We start from the raw sequence: 15,237 nt of genomic DNA, 5'->3' as shown, positions 1-15,237 counted from the left end.
CGCTGTTTTTGTTTCTTTCACGAGACAGGGTGCGCTTCAAGGTGCTGATCTCAGCAGTAAAACTCAAGTTTCAAGGGTCGCTTTTATCATAATAGTCTGAGAATATCCGGTCAGATGGACTGGCCATTCAGTCTGGTGCTCATGTGGACACCGTGTGTTTGTTAGCTAGACCCTGCCTTGGAAGCTGGGGAGTCTAAAGAAACACCCTCCCTCATAGAGTACTCCAAAAAACGTCTCGTACAACCTCAGATGAAAGGACATGGCATTGTGGCAACTTTATATTAATTGTGTCTGACAGAATCAAGTTCTCAGAGAGGCTTTACGGAGTTGTATATTTTTTTAAACTATGATAAAAATGGATGTTGCTTAAGAAACTTCTGAAGAATTTATTCGGTTTAAAACAGAGAAACTTCTATCGCAACAGTCTTGTACTTGCTGCGGTAGTAAATTGTTTGCCTGTCTGTCCTTCTTTTACTTTATCAGTGTAACAGCTTTTTTTCGCGATACCAAACGTTGTAATGCGCTAAAATGGACGGTAGCTGGCAGCAGCGTACCGGAACATGCTTGCACACCACACTCGAAGAAGAAGGCGCGGCATCAAACAGCAAGCGAGAGAAACAAACTCTTCAATTTGTATTTGTTTCAATTGATTATTTCAGCTATTTTGTTTGGGGGGGAAACAAACTTTATTCAGTGAATACATTTTTACACCGCTGGTTGTTGCTTTGCATGTGATGACGTTTTATTCTCCTCCACTTTTTAATAAAAGGTTTAAGTTGAGTTCAATTGAGTTCCCAGTCTGTGCAGTGAGTGGTGTAAAGAGCAGATATGAAAATGTATGTCAACACATCTATAGATATATTGTGCATGATGACCCCTGTTTATAAGGTTCTGTAGATGATTCACTTGTCTATGTAACACTGATAGAGAAACAGAGGTAAACACAGATACACAACCTGCAGAGAAGCCTGCTCCGGAGTCAAGCGTCTGTCGATGCTTTGAGATGTTCCAGTTCGGCGCCGTTCACTAAGCTCTTCTTCCGCCTCTTCTTCCGCCTATTCTGGAAGATGGCAGCGATCTCCTCAAAGGACTTTCCTTTGGTCTCAGGCACTCGTAAGTAAGTGAAGACGGTGAAGCCGAGGAGGAGCACGGCGAAGAGGACAAAGACGTAGGTGCCCAGCCATTGCTGCGAAGGAGAGCGCGACATGCCAGGCGGGGTTTTCGATCTCACGTGATGGCGGCTTTCACTCACCTGGATGTAGGGAAAGGTCATGCCGATGATGAAGTTGCTGGTCCAGTTGCAGCAGCCGGCCAGAGCGATGGCCGCCGGTCGAGGTCCCTGACCGAAGAGCTCGGCCACGATGAACCACGGGATGGGCCCGGGGCCGATCTCGAAGAAGCTCACGAAGAGGAAGATGGACGACATGCTGACGTAGCTCATCCACGAGTAATCATGCTAGAAGGGATGGCAGCGTGAAGACACCGCCGCACCAAACCGAAGCAGCCAACGCACCAGGAACTTCAGCCCCACGGTCATGGCGACGGCGCAGCAGCACATGCCTCCCAGGCCCACCAGGATCAGAGTCCGTCGCCCCGCCTTGTCCACCAAGGTCACCTGCCAGGAGGACTGGGCTGAACAGACTGGAGGAGGAACCGGAGCTGGTGTGGGCTACTCACAGACACCAGGGTGAAGAAGGCGTTGATGACTCCGACACCGATGGTGGCGTACACTGGCTGACCCACTCCAGCACCTTGGAAGATGGCCGTGGAATAGTAGAAGATCTGGACGAGAAGATTAGCCTCCCGTTACAACGCTGACTCAACTGGAGAACAAACATGAATCCAATGAATGAGAAGTTTTATAATGAATTAACCACATCATAATATTTGATGCATCTGTGAACAGTGGTTTCAACATGAGTAAGCAACACTTCTTAGATTTTAAACTTAAAATTTGTGTTTCATTTGGTCTCCGTTATCAGGAATGTTTGGGTTATGACATCACAGTGTAGAATGAGCTGCAGAGATCAGATGCCATTCATCTCTTATTTGTGTCGAGCCCTAATGTCTACCTCTTGTTCCCAGCAAGCCAGGGGTGCAGGCACAGCCCTCACTGTTAAACACCTAAATATCATTGTTATGGTCTCATGTATTCAGGAACTAGTCACAAATAAGTGTAAACCTTATGGGCTATAAAGTTGACTAGCTTGGGCTGTAGACTCATTCAGGAAGCAGGTCATGTGACTTCTCATGGGTCGAGGAGCTCAGTCATCCAGGAGAGACTCAAAGTTGCTCCCCTACATCAAGAGAAGCCAGTTGAGGTGGCATCTTTTTCGGACACCTGCTGCCATAGCAAAGCACTTTGAGCGCGTCCAACTGGGAGGAAGCCCCACCATAGACACATACTTGTGGAGGAGTGGTAATTACAGTGTTATTACTACTTAGCCCTTCAGAGCAGAGCGCAGGCTCAGTACTCACTGCGTTGATGCCTGACAGCTGCTGAGAGAGGTGCATCATCAGAGCCACGACCAACTGTTGTCTGTACACAGAGGAGCGGATCTGAGGGCAGGCGCACAGTGATGATGTCACTAGGTGTGTTCAGAGACGTCTGCAGTTCAGTGACAGATGAGGTTCCACTCCAGAAACATTGAACTTGAGTCAGTAGGGGAAGCCAGAGAGATTTTCAACTCCCTGAAGTCGCTCAAGTGTCTGAGAGGTTTCCTCACTCAGTAGACCAGTGAAAGAACCTACCAAGGAGAAGATAGAAACTCTGGGCTCCCTGTCTGCTTCCTCTTTCTCCCGCTTCATCTCCTCCAGATCAGCACTCGGGTCACGCGGCCCCTTCAGTCGGGACAAACCTGCAAACACAGCCCCGATAAAGACAGTCCATCAGGTCGAAAGGTTCCAGTGACCCACGGTCACAGCAGCCAAAACTGAGCTCAGAAACGCTGACGCTGCACTAACTCCGCCTCAACTTTGAACACAGTGAAGCTCCAGCTGAGGAGGGGGAGAGCCGATCACTCATTAGCCACCGCAGGACGAGTCACATGACCAGCAGTCACATGACCACGAGAAGGCCAGATGGGCCGGCGCGCCTCAACAGAATCCCTGCTGAACCAAGTGACTTACTCCTCCGAGCGTCATCCACGTGGCCGCGGGTGATGTAGAGGTACCGTGGACTCTCGGGGCACAGCGGCAGCAACAGGCTCTGCAGCACGGCGGGGGCCCCGGAGAGACCCAGCAAGAGGGGCCACCAGTCGTCGTTGCCGAGGATGAACTCCAGTCCGATGACCTTGACGGAGAGAGCTGTTTAAGCGAGGCGTTGGATGATGGAGAGAGCGGAGCTCACCTGACTCAGCAAGATGCCGGTGACGACGGCCACCTGGTGGAGCGTTCCCAGCGCACCTCGGTAGGACTTCGGGGCGATCTCCCCGATGTACATCGGCACAAGTCCGGTCGTCAGACCTGCGGAGACGGGAGAGTGTCCAAAACATCACAGGCAAGGACTTGAGGACGGAATCTGAGTTGAGAGTTGAAACTCGAAACTCTCTCCACACAAACCTGGTCACAGTACTCGTGTTTTTAGCAGATCAACTCAACACCTTCATACACTTTTATCCTTGCTTTTTAAAAGTTTTACCAGTAAGAAAATAAACAGTGACCATGGTACAGTTTGAAATGGATTCCATGTAACGGCAAATTTTTTCTTGAGATAGTCAGAAATATGTGGTACGTTAAAGAGTATTCATTTCATCTCAGTAATATTTTTGAATGTTCCAGATGAGCATTGTTATTTCTAATCACTGTTTTCTAAGTGAGAAACAGCATCGAGACAGTCAAAATACAAATAAACTGGATTTTTCTATTTAAGGCTCTGTGGGCCACAAAAGTGGCCTGGTGGGCCAGATGTGGCCCCCGGGCCCTGAGTTTGACACGTGACCCGCAGGCTAGTCAACATCCGACAGCCTCAGGAACGACTGCTCTGCACTGTACCGCAGTAGAAGCCCATGATGGCGCGGCCTGAGATGACCATGATGTGAGGTCTCCAGAGTTTGCAGAAGGCCATCAGAAGTCCGGCGGTGACAGCTAGCACGTTGATCATCAGCATTCCCTTCACCCTGAGACACAGAGACGGTCAGTGAGCGGCCCCTGCCACCCTCATTCAACTCAAGAGTCTGTTCCTCACCTGCCTTTCAGGTCGCTCACAAACCCCACCAGGAAGGAGGACAGCATCCCCCCAATGGAGAAGATGGCCACCGAGAGCGACCAGTACATGAGTACGGAGGGGTGGACCCCCTCCTCCTGGTGCCCCTCGTCCGTGCTGTTGTCGGACAGCACCGCCGCCCGCTCCGTCCACACCCCGAGTGACCGCCCATAGTGAGCCTGGATGATCTGAGACACACAGGAAGCCATGTAAAGACTGACTCTCCCACTTCAGGTTAGGGATATCTGGGGTCTAGTCAGGACGCAGCATCTCGTGAAATACTTCCAACATTGAACGCTCAAACATCAAGGTGCAGTTGACTTGTTCACTGACTGGTGAGAGAGTTGGATTTAAATGTTAAAGGGGATGAAAGGAGGTCAGTTGAAGGTATAATCCCCTTCAGAAAGACTCCTCACTGGACCCCAAAACTCTGGCTTCTAAACCAAATTTGATTTGACAGTGAATGAAAATTGCTGACTCAGCATCAGATATTGAGGCAGTTAAAGTCAAGCGGATATCGCAGGGCTGTGACTCAACTCTGAAGAATCAATACACCAGTCATATCACTGAAATTCACCTCACGTTCCATCAGTCCAGTATACAGCACTTAAAGTAGAGTTTGAGTCGTGGGGGCAGCAGACGAAATAAAGAGGTCCAAACTTCACTCTCCTCAGAGACCTCTTCATTCTTTGAGGAACATCCTACCCTTTTGGCCGCATCTATCCACCCGTCGAGCTCATCCTTCCATCACTCTTGAACAAGACCCCGAGACACTTCACTCCCCTGGGAGAGAGGTTTCTCTCCGAGGCCTAGAACCCTGGTCTCAGATCTTCTCTTCCCACACCAAGCAGCTAAACGTTCTAGAGACTTCAGATCTCCAAGATATCAGGAGTACCAGGCGCCACACTCGGATCTAAACTTTCACGTGACCTTTCATGACCGGGATGCAGATTAATAGCAGTCACAATGCACAGAATGATCAAGAGCATGTGTTCACATCTCATCGATTGGCTGGATATCAGTCTTATCTGCTACTAGCAAAGTCCAGGTTATAACACTTTACAGCAGTTTGATAAACATGTTGTTCTAATAACTGCTATGACTCACGCTCGCACACACCCCAGCTGAGGAGCAACACCACTCAGACAGATGTTATTTACCTGCACCATAATGTCCTCATCACTCCAGTCACTCCAGGCATCTCCAACATAGGTCCTCTCCAATGCAAACCTTCACTCCAAATCCGTTGCTTCTCAACTATAGGTTTAACAGAAATGTTCAGGATCCTCCCACTGGTGCACCCCAGGGCTCCACCCTCAAGCCCTTCATCTTCGTCCTCCCATCCAAAACCACAACCTGGTTCACCTTAGTCTACAGAGCAATCCTCCATCACACACCAACACCCACCTACTTCCACCCCAAAAACACACTGCATCCTGGTTCACACTCGACCCCTCCTCCATCGACCGCCACAACTCCCTCCTTATGGGGACCAGCTTAAAAGACCCTCCACAAAAAAAAACTCCTTCACAAGCGCAGAGCCCGAACACTGAACTGTTCTTCTAAAGTCACGTGCAAAAAAAGTAGGTCACTCTTGTGGGGGCGGGGCTTAAGTCAGAGGAGGGTCAACATGGTGGATCAGGGAGGAAAAATTGTCGCCCTGTGGATGTCGATTTGGACGGCGACGTCCATCAGGACCTTCAGAGTTTGGTGAGTCATTATTTCTTCAGCTTCTCTTGTGTTTCACTTGGTCTTGTTGAATTTTCCCTCTCTGTATACGTCACAATCTGGGCTCTGATTCGTAAATCCGGAGTTGTCAGTTGTTGAACTGTTACTTGAAATGTGATGCAAGAAAATCTGCACCATAATATCAATTGTCAGTTGAATTGAAGCTAGCGTCATGTGTGAAGCCGCAGCGGGCCTTACAAATGACTTGACGGGCAGGATTTGGCCCCCGGGCCGTGGGTTTGATCCTCTTCATCAGACATTCAACCCCCAAACACACCCAGTACCCCCACAAGCTCTTGTTCAACATGACCCATCTTCTTCAGGGTTTTCTTTGAAGCAGTTATGGAAGTGAATCTACCTGCTGGGGGGCGTTGATGACTCCCAGGCTGTAGCCGAACTGCAGGGACCCTAAAGCAGCGGTGAACACGGCCACGATCAGAGTGCCCGTTATCTAGTGCGGAGGAAAGACACAGGTGAGCGATACGTTTAACCTGCACGCAACTAAGAGGGTTTTAAAAACACAGTTTTATCAGGTATTTGAACAGAAAAAGTTGTCGAGCGAGTGGAAGGTTTCTCACCCTGTCAGGCTCCATGGTGGGTCCAGAGTGTCAGGCGGAGGGCAATGATTACAGCAGCATGCACACACACACACTCACTAACACACACACACACACACACAGAAGGTCTTTTTTTTTTTTCTTTAACCCGACTGATCAGCAATAAAAAGATCATTAATGACTCGTCACCACTATCAGACCGGATTAATCGCGGGGCTCGTCCGTGTGACGGTTATTTCACTCCATAAAACCAAACAATTTCCTGCCCTGGAATTGAAAGCTATTAGCAAATTTCCAGACGTTCTATTAACAAAATCAACAGTAACATCTGGATGACACGCACGCACACACACATTAGCTCAGTTAATGAACAACAAAGGTGGTCAAAGTCTGAGGGTCGAGGCCGACACACACACACACACACACACACAAACACACACACAAACGTCACCAGAGGAAACACAAAAAGCCTTTTTCGCTAGTTTCATTTATTTCTCTTGTACAGCATCTTTTTTACAAAACAATCCCAAAACAGGACATTTAGTAACGCTTCTCCCAAACTAAAGACGCGGAAAGAAAAAAAACAAAAAACAGAATCATGAATACAGTGTTTCTTCATCTTCAGTGTGAATGACCACGAGGGGGGCGGGTGCGGGAGGAGGGGTGAGTATCATGTCGGGGGGACGTGAGTTCGATCTACACTGGCTTGTTTGACACACACACACACACACACACACACACACACAGGAAGACAGTGGTGGTACAGCTTGGCTCTTTATTGCTACCATGTTGGCCTGCGTTTCCATGACGACTAAATGCTCAGGCTGCATGTGCGTTTTTTTTTTTACCTTCTGAAGATTTTTTTTTTTTTTGCAGAGAGGACGCCGCCGACTGACAGAAAGAATCGGTTGATATTGCTCTTCGTGGGTTCGACCATCACTTTGGTGGCGAGTGACAGGTGGCTTTACAGCTCAAATGTACTGTGTGGTTGAGGCCGGCGAGGAGGAAAGGAGACGCAGTCCGGGGAAGATCTTGTCGCTTGACTGTGACCCACAGTCTTTCGCTTTTAATTCATCATTGACCTTGAGCACATCCTTTCATAATCGACATATAAAACTTGAAGAAATGAAATCAGCGGCGAATAATCTGCACCTTCAGATCGGAGGATTTAAAGGAGCTGAAGGCTCCAGGATCACACCTCTGGCTCTGACTCCAGTCAGACTCTACACTTGCCATGAGTTGGTCGAGACAGACACACACACACAGTGCGCACAGACACACACTTTGTACAGTCAAAGACAGAAGAAAAGAAGCCGACACACAGACACTTCTACTGACACACACCCCCAGAACAGTTAAGTTGTTGCAGCACCATCAGTGATGACTGAGTGAGAGAAAGAGAGAGAGAGTGGGAGGTCCGAGTGCGCGGACGAGTCCAGAACACACAGATGATTCTATGATACCCGGATCTTTGTCTGGGTCAGAGAAGGAATCCCATCTGTTTCAGGGTCATTTTCCTTAACAAAAAATGTTTTATTTCTGAACTTGCTAGGTCTATAATGATTTTTTTCTGAATATTAACAAAGACCATACAAAAAATTAACTGAGAAATTTGCTGTAAACCAAATGATTGAATGAAAAATATAAGACAAAAAACGTTTTTTACTTGAAAATTTGCCACAGAAATGGTCAAATAAATATTTAAATTGATGATATTGATCATATGTTGGCTGAGAAAATGTCTCCTGGATATCAAGATGCGTGAACTATCATTATGTATAAATAAATAATTGAATCGATTTTATTTTGGCCTCTGAACAAAAATCCTAATCCAACAAATGAACTTTTGATTCAACTCATTGTCGTCCCTCCTTGTTGTGGACCATCTTTGAACTCAGAAACGGGGCATTTCATGTGGTAAAGTTGGGAAAAGATCAGTTAAATGCTGGGCACCTCTGTTTTAAGGAATTCAGTAGACGGATTATCTCACAAGGAAAACATTAGTTTTTCAGTCAGAACCCCGTCCTAAGTAAGTGAAAAGGTTCTACTGTTGCTTCATATCAGCAGGTGTGTTAAAGGTGTGTTGGAAAGGCAGAGAAAGAGGAGGCGAGAGGGAAAACCACGAGGAAAGTCAGAGGTCGTGTTACGACTATCACAGCTGACGTCTGAAGGAAGCTGGCTTGGCGCCGATGGCTGATTTCCCCTCCCTCGTCGTCTCTCTTCGGTCTGGATGTGGCGATGGTTGTCACGGCCCGGGACCTGGTGCCGGGTGCCGGGTGGGGCAGTCCGGACATCACCAGTTCATCATAGAGTTTCTGTTGAGGGTCATGAAGAAGACTTGACTGCTACCCCCCGAACGCACCGAGGCAAAGAAGACCTGCAGAGAGAGAACGATTTGAGTAGTTAGTGCCCATCATTGATAGATTCAAGAAGTGAACCACACAGAGATGTCAGGACTGAAAGACTAAGGAGTCTGTGACTCGCCTGCCTGTGAGGCCAAACTGAGATGATGAATTTGACCTGGTCTTCATATTCACAGCTACAGACATTCACAGCTAGACTTTGATTTTTCAGCTTGTCTGTGAGTTGAAAGGAGCAATATCCAGGGGGTTTTAGCTGGTGTGGTAGGACTGAGCCACCGAGTGGTCTCTCTCTCTCTCACTGACTGGTTTGTGTAGAAAATGTGAAACTACAGTCGGTAATCATCTTTCAAACGAAAATAACATTACTTTTTGACTCATTTTGAAAGTGAATAAACACTGTACAGCGCCCTCTCTCTTCGTCTGGCTCCCTTAATTTACCATCTCGATATACCTGTTCATACTTCACAGGAAACTGTCTGCTTTCCTAGATCGTTCTGGAATTACTGTACTGAGAATCCAACCTCACTGAAGACGTGGTCGTGCTGATTCTGGCCCGTGTTTGGGAGCTGTGACTGCAGGAAGAGACTTTTGCGGGGTGATTTAAAACATCAAATCCAGTCAGCAGCTACAGGACGTCAGTGAAGGCTAAATAAAGTCCCTGAACTAGTCTCAGCCCCCCGTGTGTCTGTGCTCTCCTTGAGAGTGCGTCTGGCGTTCTCGTGACCCTCAGCTGTGATGGTGGATTTAATAATGCTGGACCTTCAGTGCATCCATCACATCAACCCCACTAACTCTGGCTCCTAATCACAGGACGACAGTGAGGACACCAGCACAGCGACAGCTTTCCATCCTCGCGCTGTCGCAGCAGCGGCTCCTTCTGGTTATGACAGATAGACTCCGGTTACCTTGTCGTTTCGCTCGCAGAGGAACTTTAGTCGCTGGGCTCTCTTGTGCATGAACACTCCATCCAGGTGACCCGTCTCCACCGAGCGGATTTCTATGGCTTTCTCCCCCCAGCCCATGATTTGATTGGAATGGATGTAGGCTGCAGAGCAGAAAGGTCAGGGGTCGCGGGGTGCAAAGATTAGAACAAGTCTGTCTGTACAGTCAACATTTCGTCGCATTAAAATGATCCAGCAGGGGGCGCTGCAGTATCATATAGCTCAGTGAGAGGCCAGCTTTGGGGCTTTTCTCTGGCATATATAGCAAACACACTATTTAAATCCTGAGAGATCATGTTGGAAAGATGGAACACATGACCAGATGCTCGGGTCATGACCCTCCGTCACATTACTCGTGAAGCATTCTTCAAGGTCAGACTGTAAGATTCAGGAAACCAGCGAGACATACCGACAGAGGTGGGCATCTCCCCCCACTGCAGCACCACGTCCTTGGTAATTCGCCCGTAGGTGTTGACGTAGACGCCCTCGTCCTCGTAGCACAGCAGCATCTCCATCCCGTCCGTCTTGGGGAGCACCACGATGGCATGGGGCGTGACCTGGCTCTGGATCTGGGACACAACGGTTCAGGAATGTTTGGTAATCTGACCAGTAATTTTTAAGACTCGCATCCTTCTTTGAAATCAAATTCAAAAACTAATTTTAAGTTAGACCACCTATAGAGAATAGGTAGAAAGACTTTGTCGGCCACGGTGCTGTGCCCTTCAACAGGCTAGCAAGTCAGTTATTAAAGTCAATAATTTATCTGGAAAATTCCCCCAAAAATGATGCAAAGAAAAGAGAATTTGATGAAAGAAGACAAATGTTACCGCTTCAACAACAAAACCAGACTGTCACCGATGTCAAGAGTGTGTTATGGTTATGGACTGTTAGTTCCTCTTCCCTCTGGCAGGAGGCTACGGTCCATCCAGACTAGAACCTCCTGTCACAGGAACAGCTTCTTCCCCTCGAATGAATTCATGAATTATTATTATTATTTAGTGTTTTTGTTTGTTTGTTTGTTTGTTTTGTTTGGGTTCTTTATTGCATGTTATTCCAAAGCACTTTCCAAGTTGGTGGGGTCCTCCTCACTGACCATGGCAATAAAGCTGATTCTGTGTTCAGTAGACCAGAAGAAACTCACTACTAAATCCACTAAACTGCTGCCCAGAGTGGAGCTGGGTCGAGTCTCTTACGTACATGTGAAGGGATGTAGATGTCGTAGGGGTTGCCGGAGTCCACATCGATGACATGGAAGCCAACGCTGGAGCCGTAGATGACCTTTAACCTCTGGCCCTCCTCCACTGTGAGGTCCACCAGCTGTGGGCGGTGCTGAAGCTCCGTGAAGGACTGCAAGTTTGAAAGACAGATCAAGACAGAATAAATGCTCCGTTCACCCTCACATTCAAGACGTTGGTGAGCAAATATCTCCATCAAAATGGATGTGATTTAGGTCAGTTTTAAAGCAGGCTTCTAAGTCACGGCGTATCACAGAACATGAAGGCCAGTGGAAGGGTTACCTTGAAAGCCATGAACTTGTGATAAGGTTTGGGGGCCCATGCATAGATTTCCACAGAGTTCTTGAGAGCGATGACCAAGAACTTGATCCTTTCATATTTGACTGGAAACAACAAAAATAAACTTCTATTTCAGTCCAGAAATGTGTCTGCAATGATCACTCCGTTTATAAATGTGTGTATCACTGTGCACACAGCAAGCTCAGGACACTGAAGAGCTTGCAAACAAGTGTTCCACCGGTAGATGGAGCTTCTCTCGTCCGACATCCACTCACCAACTTTGTAATGGACGCATCCCTCCAGGTCCCCGACTGTGATCCAGCCCTGCTTCTTCTCTACTTCTGGGTCGTTGTGCAGGATTCTGTTCCGCAGCCATGACAAGTAATAGACCCGCAGTTTGTTCTTCTTTCCTGAAATTTAACAGTGGATTTTCAATTTTCTGACACTGAACACACATCTCCAGCGCCACCTACTGGCCACAGCTAGCACACATCTTTGGAATCTTTCTGTCGTTTAGATGTTGGACTTATTTTTCTCATGTTGTCTTAGTCATAAACTGTGTCAGTGATGCTCGAGTTAAAATCAAAAGTTCACTTTAGCAGCAAATGCTAAGGCAAGTTGTTCTGTAACTAGTCCTTTCCAGCTCATTCAGGCTACAACTTAACTTCAACTGCTTGTGTCTGACCTACCAGAGATAGTGACCAGGACATTCAGTCCCTCCAGGACGTCCATTTGTAGAAATCGCCGGCGAGTGATCAGGTTATAGACTTTGCCCTGTCCGCTGCGGTCGAGGAGCATCAGACCGTTCTCCGTCCCCACCAGCAGGTTCACCCCTGAACATGTGCCCGAGTGTTAGGGGTACAGCAAGAATCGACCGTGTCCAGGTCTGAGAATCATGTGCAGTTACCCCAGAGAGCAGCACACAGGATCTCAGAGTTGAAGCGCTTTTTGTACTTCCGGATCTCGGGCGTGTCGGTGTGAGGTCTGATGTTGGTGGGGTTCACGTTGACCACAGAGATCTTCCTGGCTTCGCTCAGTCGCGCCTGCTCCTGCCTCAGAAGCTCGTTGGCAAACATGGCTGCATGAGGAAGAAATTCAGTGAGGAAGAGTGCGAAGCAACTCGACGATGGCTGAATTATTGAAGCCTCACCTGCAGCAGAGTCCTCGTCCTCATTACCGCTGGGTGACGTTTGATAGACCCGCGGGTCCACGAAGGGCGTGAAGGAAGCTTTGGTTCCCCCCAGACCAAACTGTTGTGCCGAGGCAGAAATATAAAAATGAAATATCGCTGCTGGTTTGTTGAAAAAGTCAATGCTGGGTCATAACAAATTCAACAGGATCAATGAACTTATGGGAAAAATAGAAAACAAGGACACATTCTTTGACTTAATCGAATGAGTTATGCACTAAAAATACAAAATAAAATGTTTTTATAGGTCAAAGAAGGTCATGTCTGTGTCCTGACCTCGGACATGTCGCCCAGTTTCTGCAGCGCTGTCGGGGTGGCTGACGGAGAGTTGCTCTGCTGCACCAAGTCTGGAAGGTTGCCATGGTTACCGAAGCCATTGCTCTCGATGTGGTCGCCTCTACGCCTCTCCTCCGCCTGCAAACACAGACGTGAGACAAGTTGGCAAAAGGTAGGTGGGAGAAGTAAGGTGTGTATGTTCACCTCTCTCATGACCAGGGTGCCATCTTTGGAGTTGTTGTAGGCATCATCCAGGGATTCTTCAGTCAGCCCTCCATACGACTCCGAGCTGCCCTGCACTGCCGGCCTGCAAACACACACACATACACACACAGACACATGAGTTAAAGGCCACCACACCAGTGAGTCTTCTTAAATAAATTTTAAATGAATTAAGTTCAATTTTCTTCAATGATTTGGGTCACAGCCTGTCATTCAGTTGGGGGTTCCAAACAACATCAGCAAGTATCATGTAAACAAACTGTTACACTGGTAAAAATAAAGAACAAAACAAGCTGAAAACACATTGTCTGGGAGAGGATGTCACATGGTGGTCAAATTTTAGACCCTTTATGACCATCACTTTGTCTGAGACACTTCATACACATAAAATTAAATATATAGAATATGTTGCTTCTTTTTTAGCATTTTAGCATTTAACATATCAGTGCCATTGTTTACAGAGTAACAAAAAACACTGCTGTAATTTCACTTGCGTCTTGACTCATGCAACAGATTTGTAGTCAGACACAAGAGTAGATCTGAACTTCACACAAAATAAAAAGAGATGACAACAAGCTTCTGCTTTTGTGGTGGAACAATATTGATAATGTGAAGGAAAGGAGGTGGTCTCACATGATGCGGGGGATGTCGCTGACAGCCACAGTGCCATCATGACCCACAGTCTCTCCATCTTCATCGCTGCTCTCTGATTCTTCACTGGAGGACGAGTAGTCCGTCACCTTCAGGAGCAGACAGGGAAGCTAGGTATCAGTGACCGGGTCACATGCTAAACATTAGCCCTGTGACACTACATCAATGTTTCGGTAAACAGCTGCACTGAACGGTGAAATTCCCGTGAGTTCCACACAAACATTCTAAAGGACCGGACTGACCCAAACATGTAGCAGCAGCTAAGTTAGGATGTCAACCTGGAAGGGCGACCTTGAAGACCCTCCTGTACCAGTTTCCGGATACAGACGTTGAAGAGTCGATAAAACAAAAAGGTGTGCAACCTTTGACTCGGGAAAATATGGGGCGCACCTCAAATAAGCGGACTAAGAAGCCGCTTTGCTTTCCAATGTGTAATGACCAATCTCAATTTTAAAGAGAATTTTCCTACAAAGTTTCCGTACATGAAATATCAAAACTTGATAATATTAAGATTGACATAATAAACTGAACTGTGCCGCGTTCAGGAAACCTACAAGGAAAATTCCAGGCCAGGTAAACCTGCATAGGCCGATGTATTTTATACACGAGTATTTATTCCACCAATATTGTCCTTTAAAGGAATCTATCTGGACACACCTTGACGGGAGGCCTGCTGCCTTCCTCCACTCTTAACTCGCGCAGCTCCTTGGCCAGTGCACTGAGGTCCTGAAGACGACAAGAGAGGAGACACACAGCATGTTTAAACACCAATTTCCATTGTGCACTTCCAAACACATCAACCATAACATTATGACCAAGTGCCTTTTTATTAGCTTTCTAAAAAACGGTGGCTCGGTTATGCGACTTGCTGAGGGCAGCAGGTGTGATCCAACAGAGCGACTCATTAGAACATGGTGGATCAGGGCTGGACTGAAAAGGAGGCTCTTCCACATTGAGCTTCCTACCAAGAACTGGACGAACTACCACTGCCGCTTCACCGGGTTCCCCTCGCTGAACCCTTGACCTTGATGCTTCACACCACACCTTCTTTTAAGGAGGCAAAAATGGTCCTAATCTTATGGCTGATGTCACACATATAAGGGAACACAGAGAAGGATAAACCATCAGCATCAGTGTCCCAGAACAAGAGTGCTCATCGTGCATTTAGCTGTGACAGGAATGGGGATTTCAAACTCTTTGTATCTTACAGATGAGCACTTTTATTCCCAAAATCATCAGGTATAAAACCACGGGTTCATTGAGAAAAGGACAGAAATAAAAAGGATTGGACGGTCCACTCGACCAGTCACCCCCATGCCACTGGCCCCCAGTCCCGGACCCTCCCAGCCCCACCTCTACCAGGCTAAATCGACATCATGCAGACAGGTTAAAGGGCCGTCGAACACGGTGGGCTTACCAGCTCCTCCTGACCAGTCATAATGACAACAGAGAAACAGGAGAAGATATTCAGAGATGAGCCAAAAGTCCCACACACCTGCATCACATGCATGTCTACACACAAACTTGCAACCACAGACACACGCTCAGTTGTGTGTGTAGAAGCATACATGCAACCTTCATTGGTAGAATCA

At 47.4% G+C, this 15,237-nt stretch overlaps 2 protein-coding genes and 1 long non-coding RNA gene across 13 annotated transcripts in view; 1 reads left to right on the top strand and 2 right to left on the bottom strand.

Annotated features, from left to right (window-relative positions):
- Nucleotides 1-662: 662 nt before the first annotated feature.
- Nucleotides 663-6,763, bottom strand: slc2a2 (solute carrier family 2 member 2). The gene is made up of 12 exons (XM_053844740.1): nucleotides 6,511-6,763; nucleotides 6,291-6,383; nucleotides 4,187-4,392; nucleotides 3,994-4,118; nucleotides 3,350-3,465; nucleotides 3,130-3,292; nucleotides 2,752-2,858; nucleotides 2,479-2,559; nucleotides 1,678-1,782; nucleotides 1,514-1,615; nucleotides 1,253-1,456; nucleotides 663-1,186 (listed from the first exon to the last, which is right to left on the bottom strand). Exons 1-12 carry the CDS (start codon nucleotides 6,523-6,525, stop codon nucleotides 980-982), a joined length of 1,524 nt encoding a protein of 507 aa, XP_053700715.1. The 5' UTR covers nucleotides 6,526-6,763; the 3' UTR covers nucleotides 663-979.
- Nucleotides 5,754-9,627, top strand: LOC128747129 (uncharacterized). The gene is made up of 3 exons (XR_008412640.1): nucleotides 5,754-5,914; nucleotides 6,256-6,405; nucleotides 7,366-9,627. It is a non-coding gene; the product is annotated as an uncharacterized LOC128747129 (long non-coding RNA).
- The window catches only part of tnika (TRAF2 and NCK interacting kinase a), a 54,907-nt gene continuing 46,638 nt past the window's right edge, over nucleotides 6,969-15,237 (bottom strand). For 4 of the 11 annotated variants that reach the window (XM_053844733.1, XM_053844734.1, XM_053844732.1 and 1 more), the window contains 13 exons: nucleotides 14,303-14,371; nucleotides 13,628-13,734; nucleotides 12,977-13,079; nucleotides 12,773-12,910; nucleotides 12,458-12,557; nucleotides 12,215-12,385; nucleotides 11,997-12,140; nucleotides 11,583-11,717; nucleotides 11,311-11,411; nucleotides 10,991-11,140; nucleotides 10,203-10,362; nucleotides 9,758-9,897; nucleotides 6,973-8,866 (listed from right to left, as the gene is read on the bottom strand). In XM_053844733.1, the coding sequence (XP_053700708.1) occupies nucleotides 8,783-8,866; nucleotides 9,758-9,897; nucleotides 10,203-10,362; nucleotides 10,991-11,140; nucleotides 11,311-11,411; nucleotides 11,583-11,717; nucleotides 11,997-12,140; nucleotides 12,215-12,385; nucleotides 12,458-12,557; nucleotides 12,773-12,910; nucleotides 12,977-13,079; nucleotides 13,628-13,734; nucleotides 14,303-14,371 (1,602 nt within the window). In that variant the 3' untranslated portion in view covers nucleotides 6,973-8,782. Of the gene's footprint in view, nucleotides 8,867-9,757; nucleotides 9,898-10,202; nucleotides 10,363-10,990; nucleotides 11,141-11,310; nucleotides 11,412-11,582; nucleotides 11,718-11,996; nucleotides 12,141-12,214; nucleotides 12,386-12,457; nucleotides 12,558-12,772; nucleotides 12,911-12,976; nucleotides 13,080-13,627; nucleotides 13,735-14,302; nucleotides 14,372-15,237 lie in introns of all 11 variants that reach the window. The other 7 variants (XM_053844729.1, XM_053844730.1, XM_053844731.1 and 4 more) reach the window with 4 other exon arrangements.

This window comes from Synchiropus splendidus, chromosome 16 (genome assembly GCF_027744825.2).
Source record: "Synchiropus splendidus isolate RoL2022-P1 chromosome 16, RoL_Sspl_1.0, whole genome shotgun sequence".
Lineage (NCBI taxonomy): Eukaryota > Metazoa > Chordata > Actinopteri > Syngnathiformes > Callionymidae > Synchiropus > Synchiropus splendidus.
Note: the sequence above shows the minus strand (reverse complement) of the source record. Positions and strands in the feature narration are given on the sequence as shown.

Coding starts and splice junctions, on each gene's coding strand:
- slc2a2 (XM_053844740.1), bottom strand. Junction 2,859..3,129: donor CGTGGATGACGCTCGGAGGA/GTAAGTCACTTG, acceptor CTGTGTTTGCAG/GTTTGTCCCGACTGAAGGGG. Junction 1,783..2,478: donor AGCTGTCAGGCATCAACGCA/GTGAGTACTGAG, acceptor CTTCTCGTCCAG/ATCTTCTACTATTCCACGGC.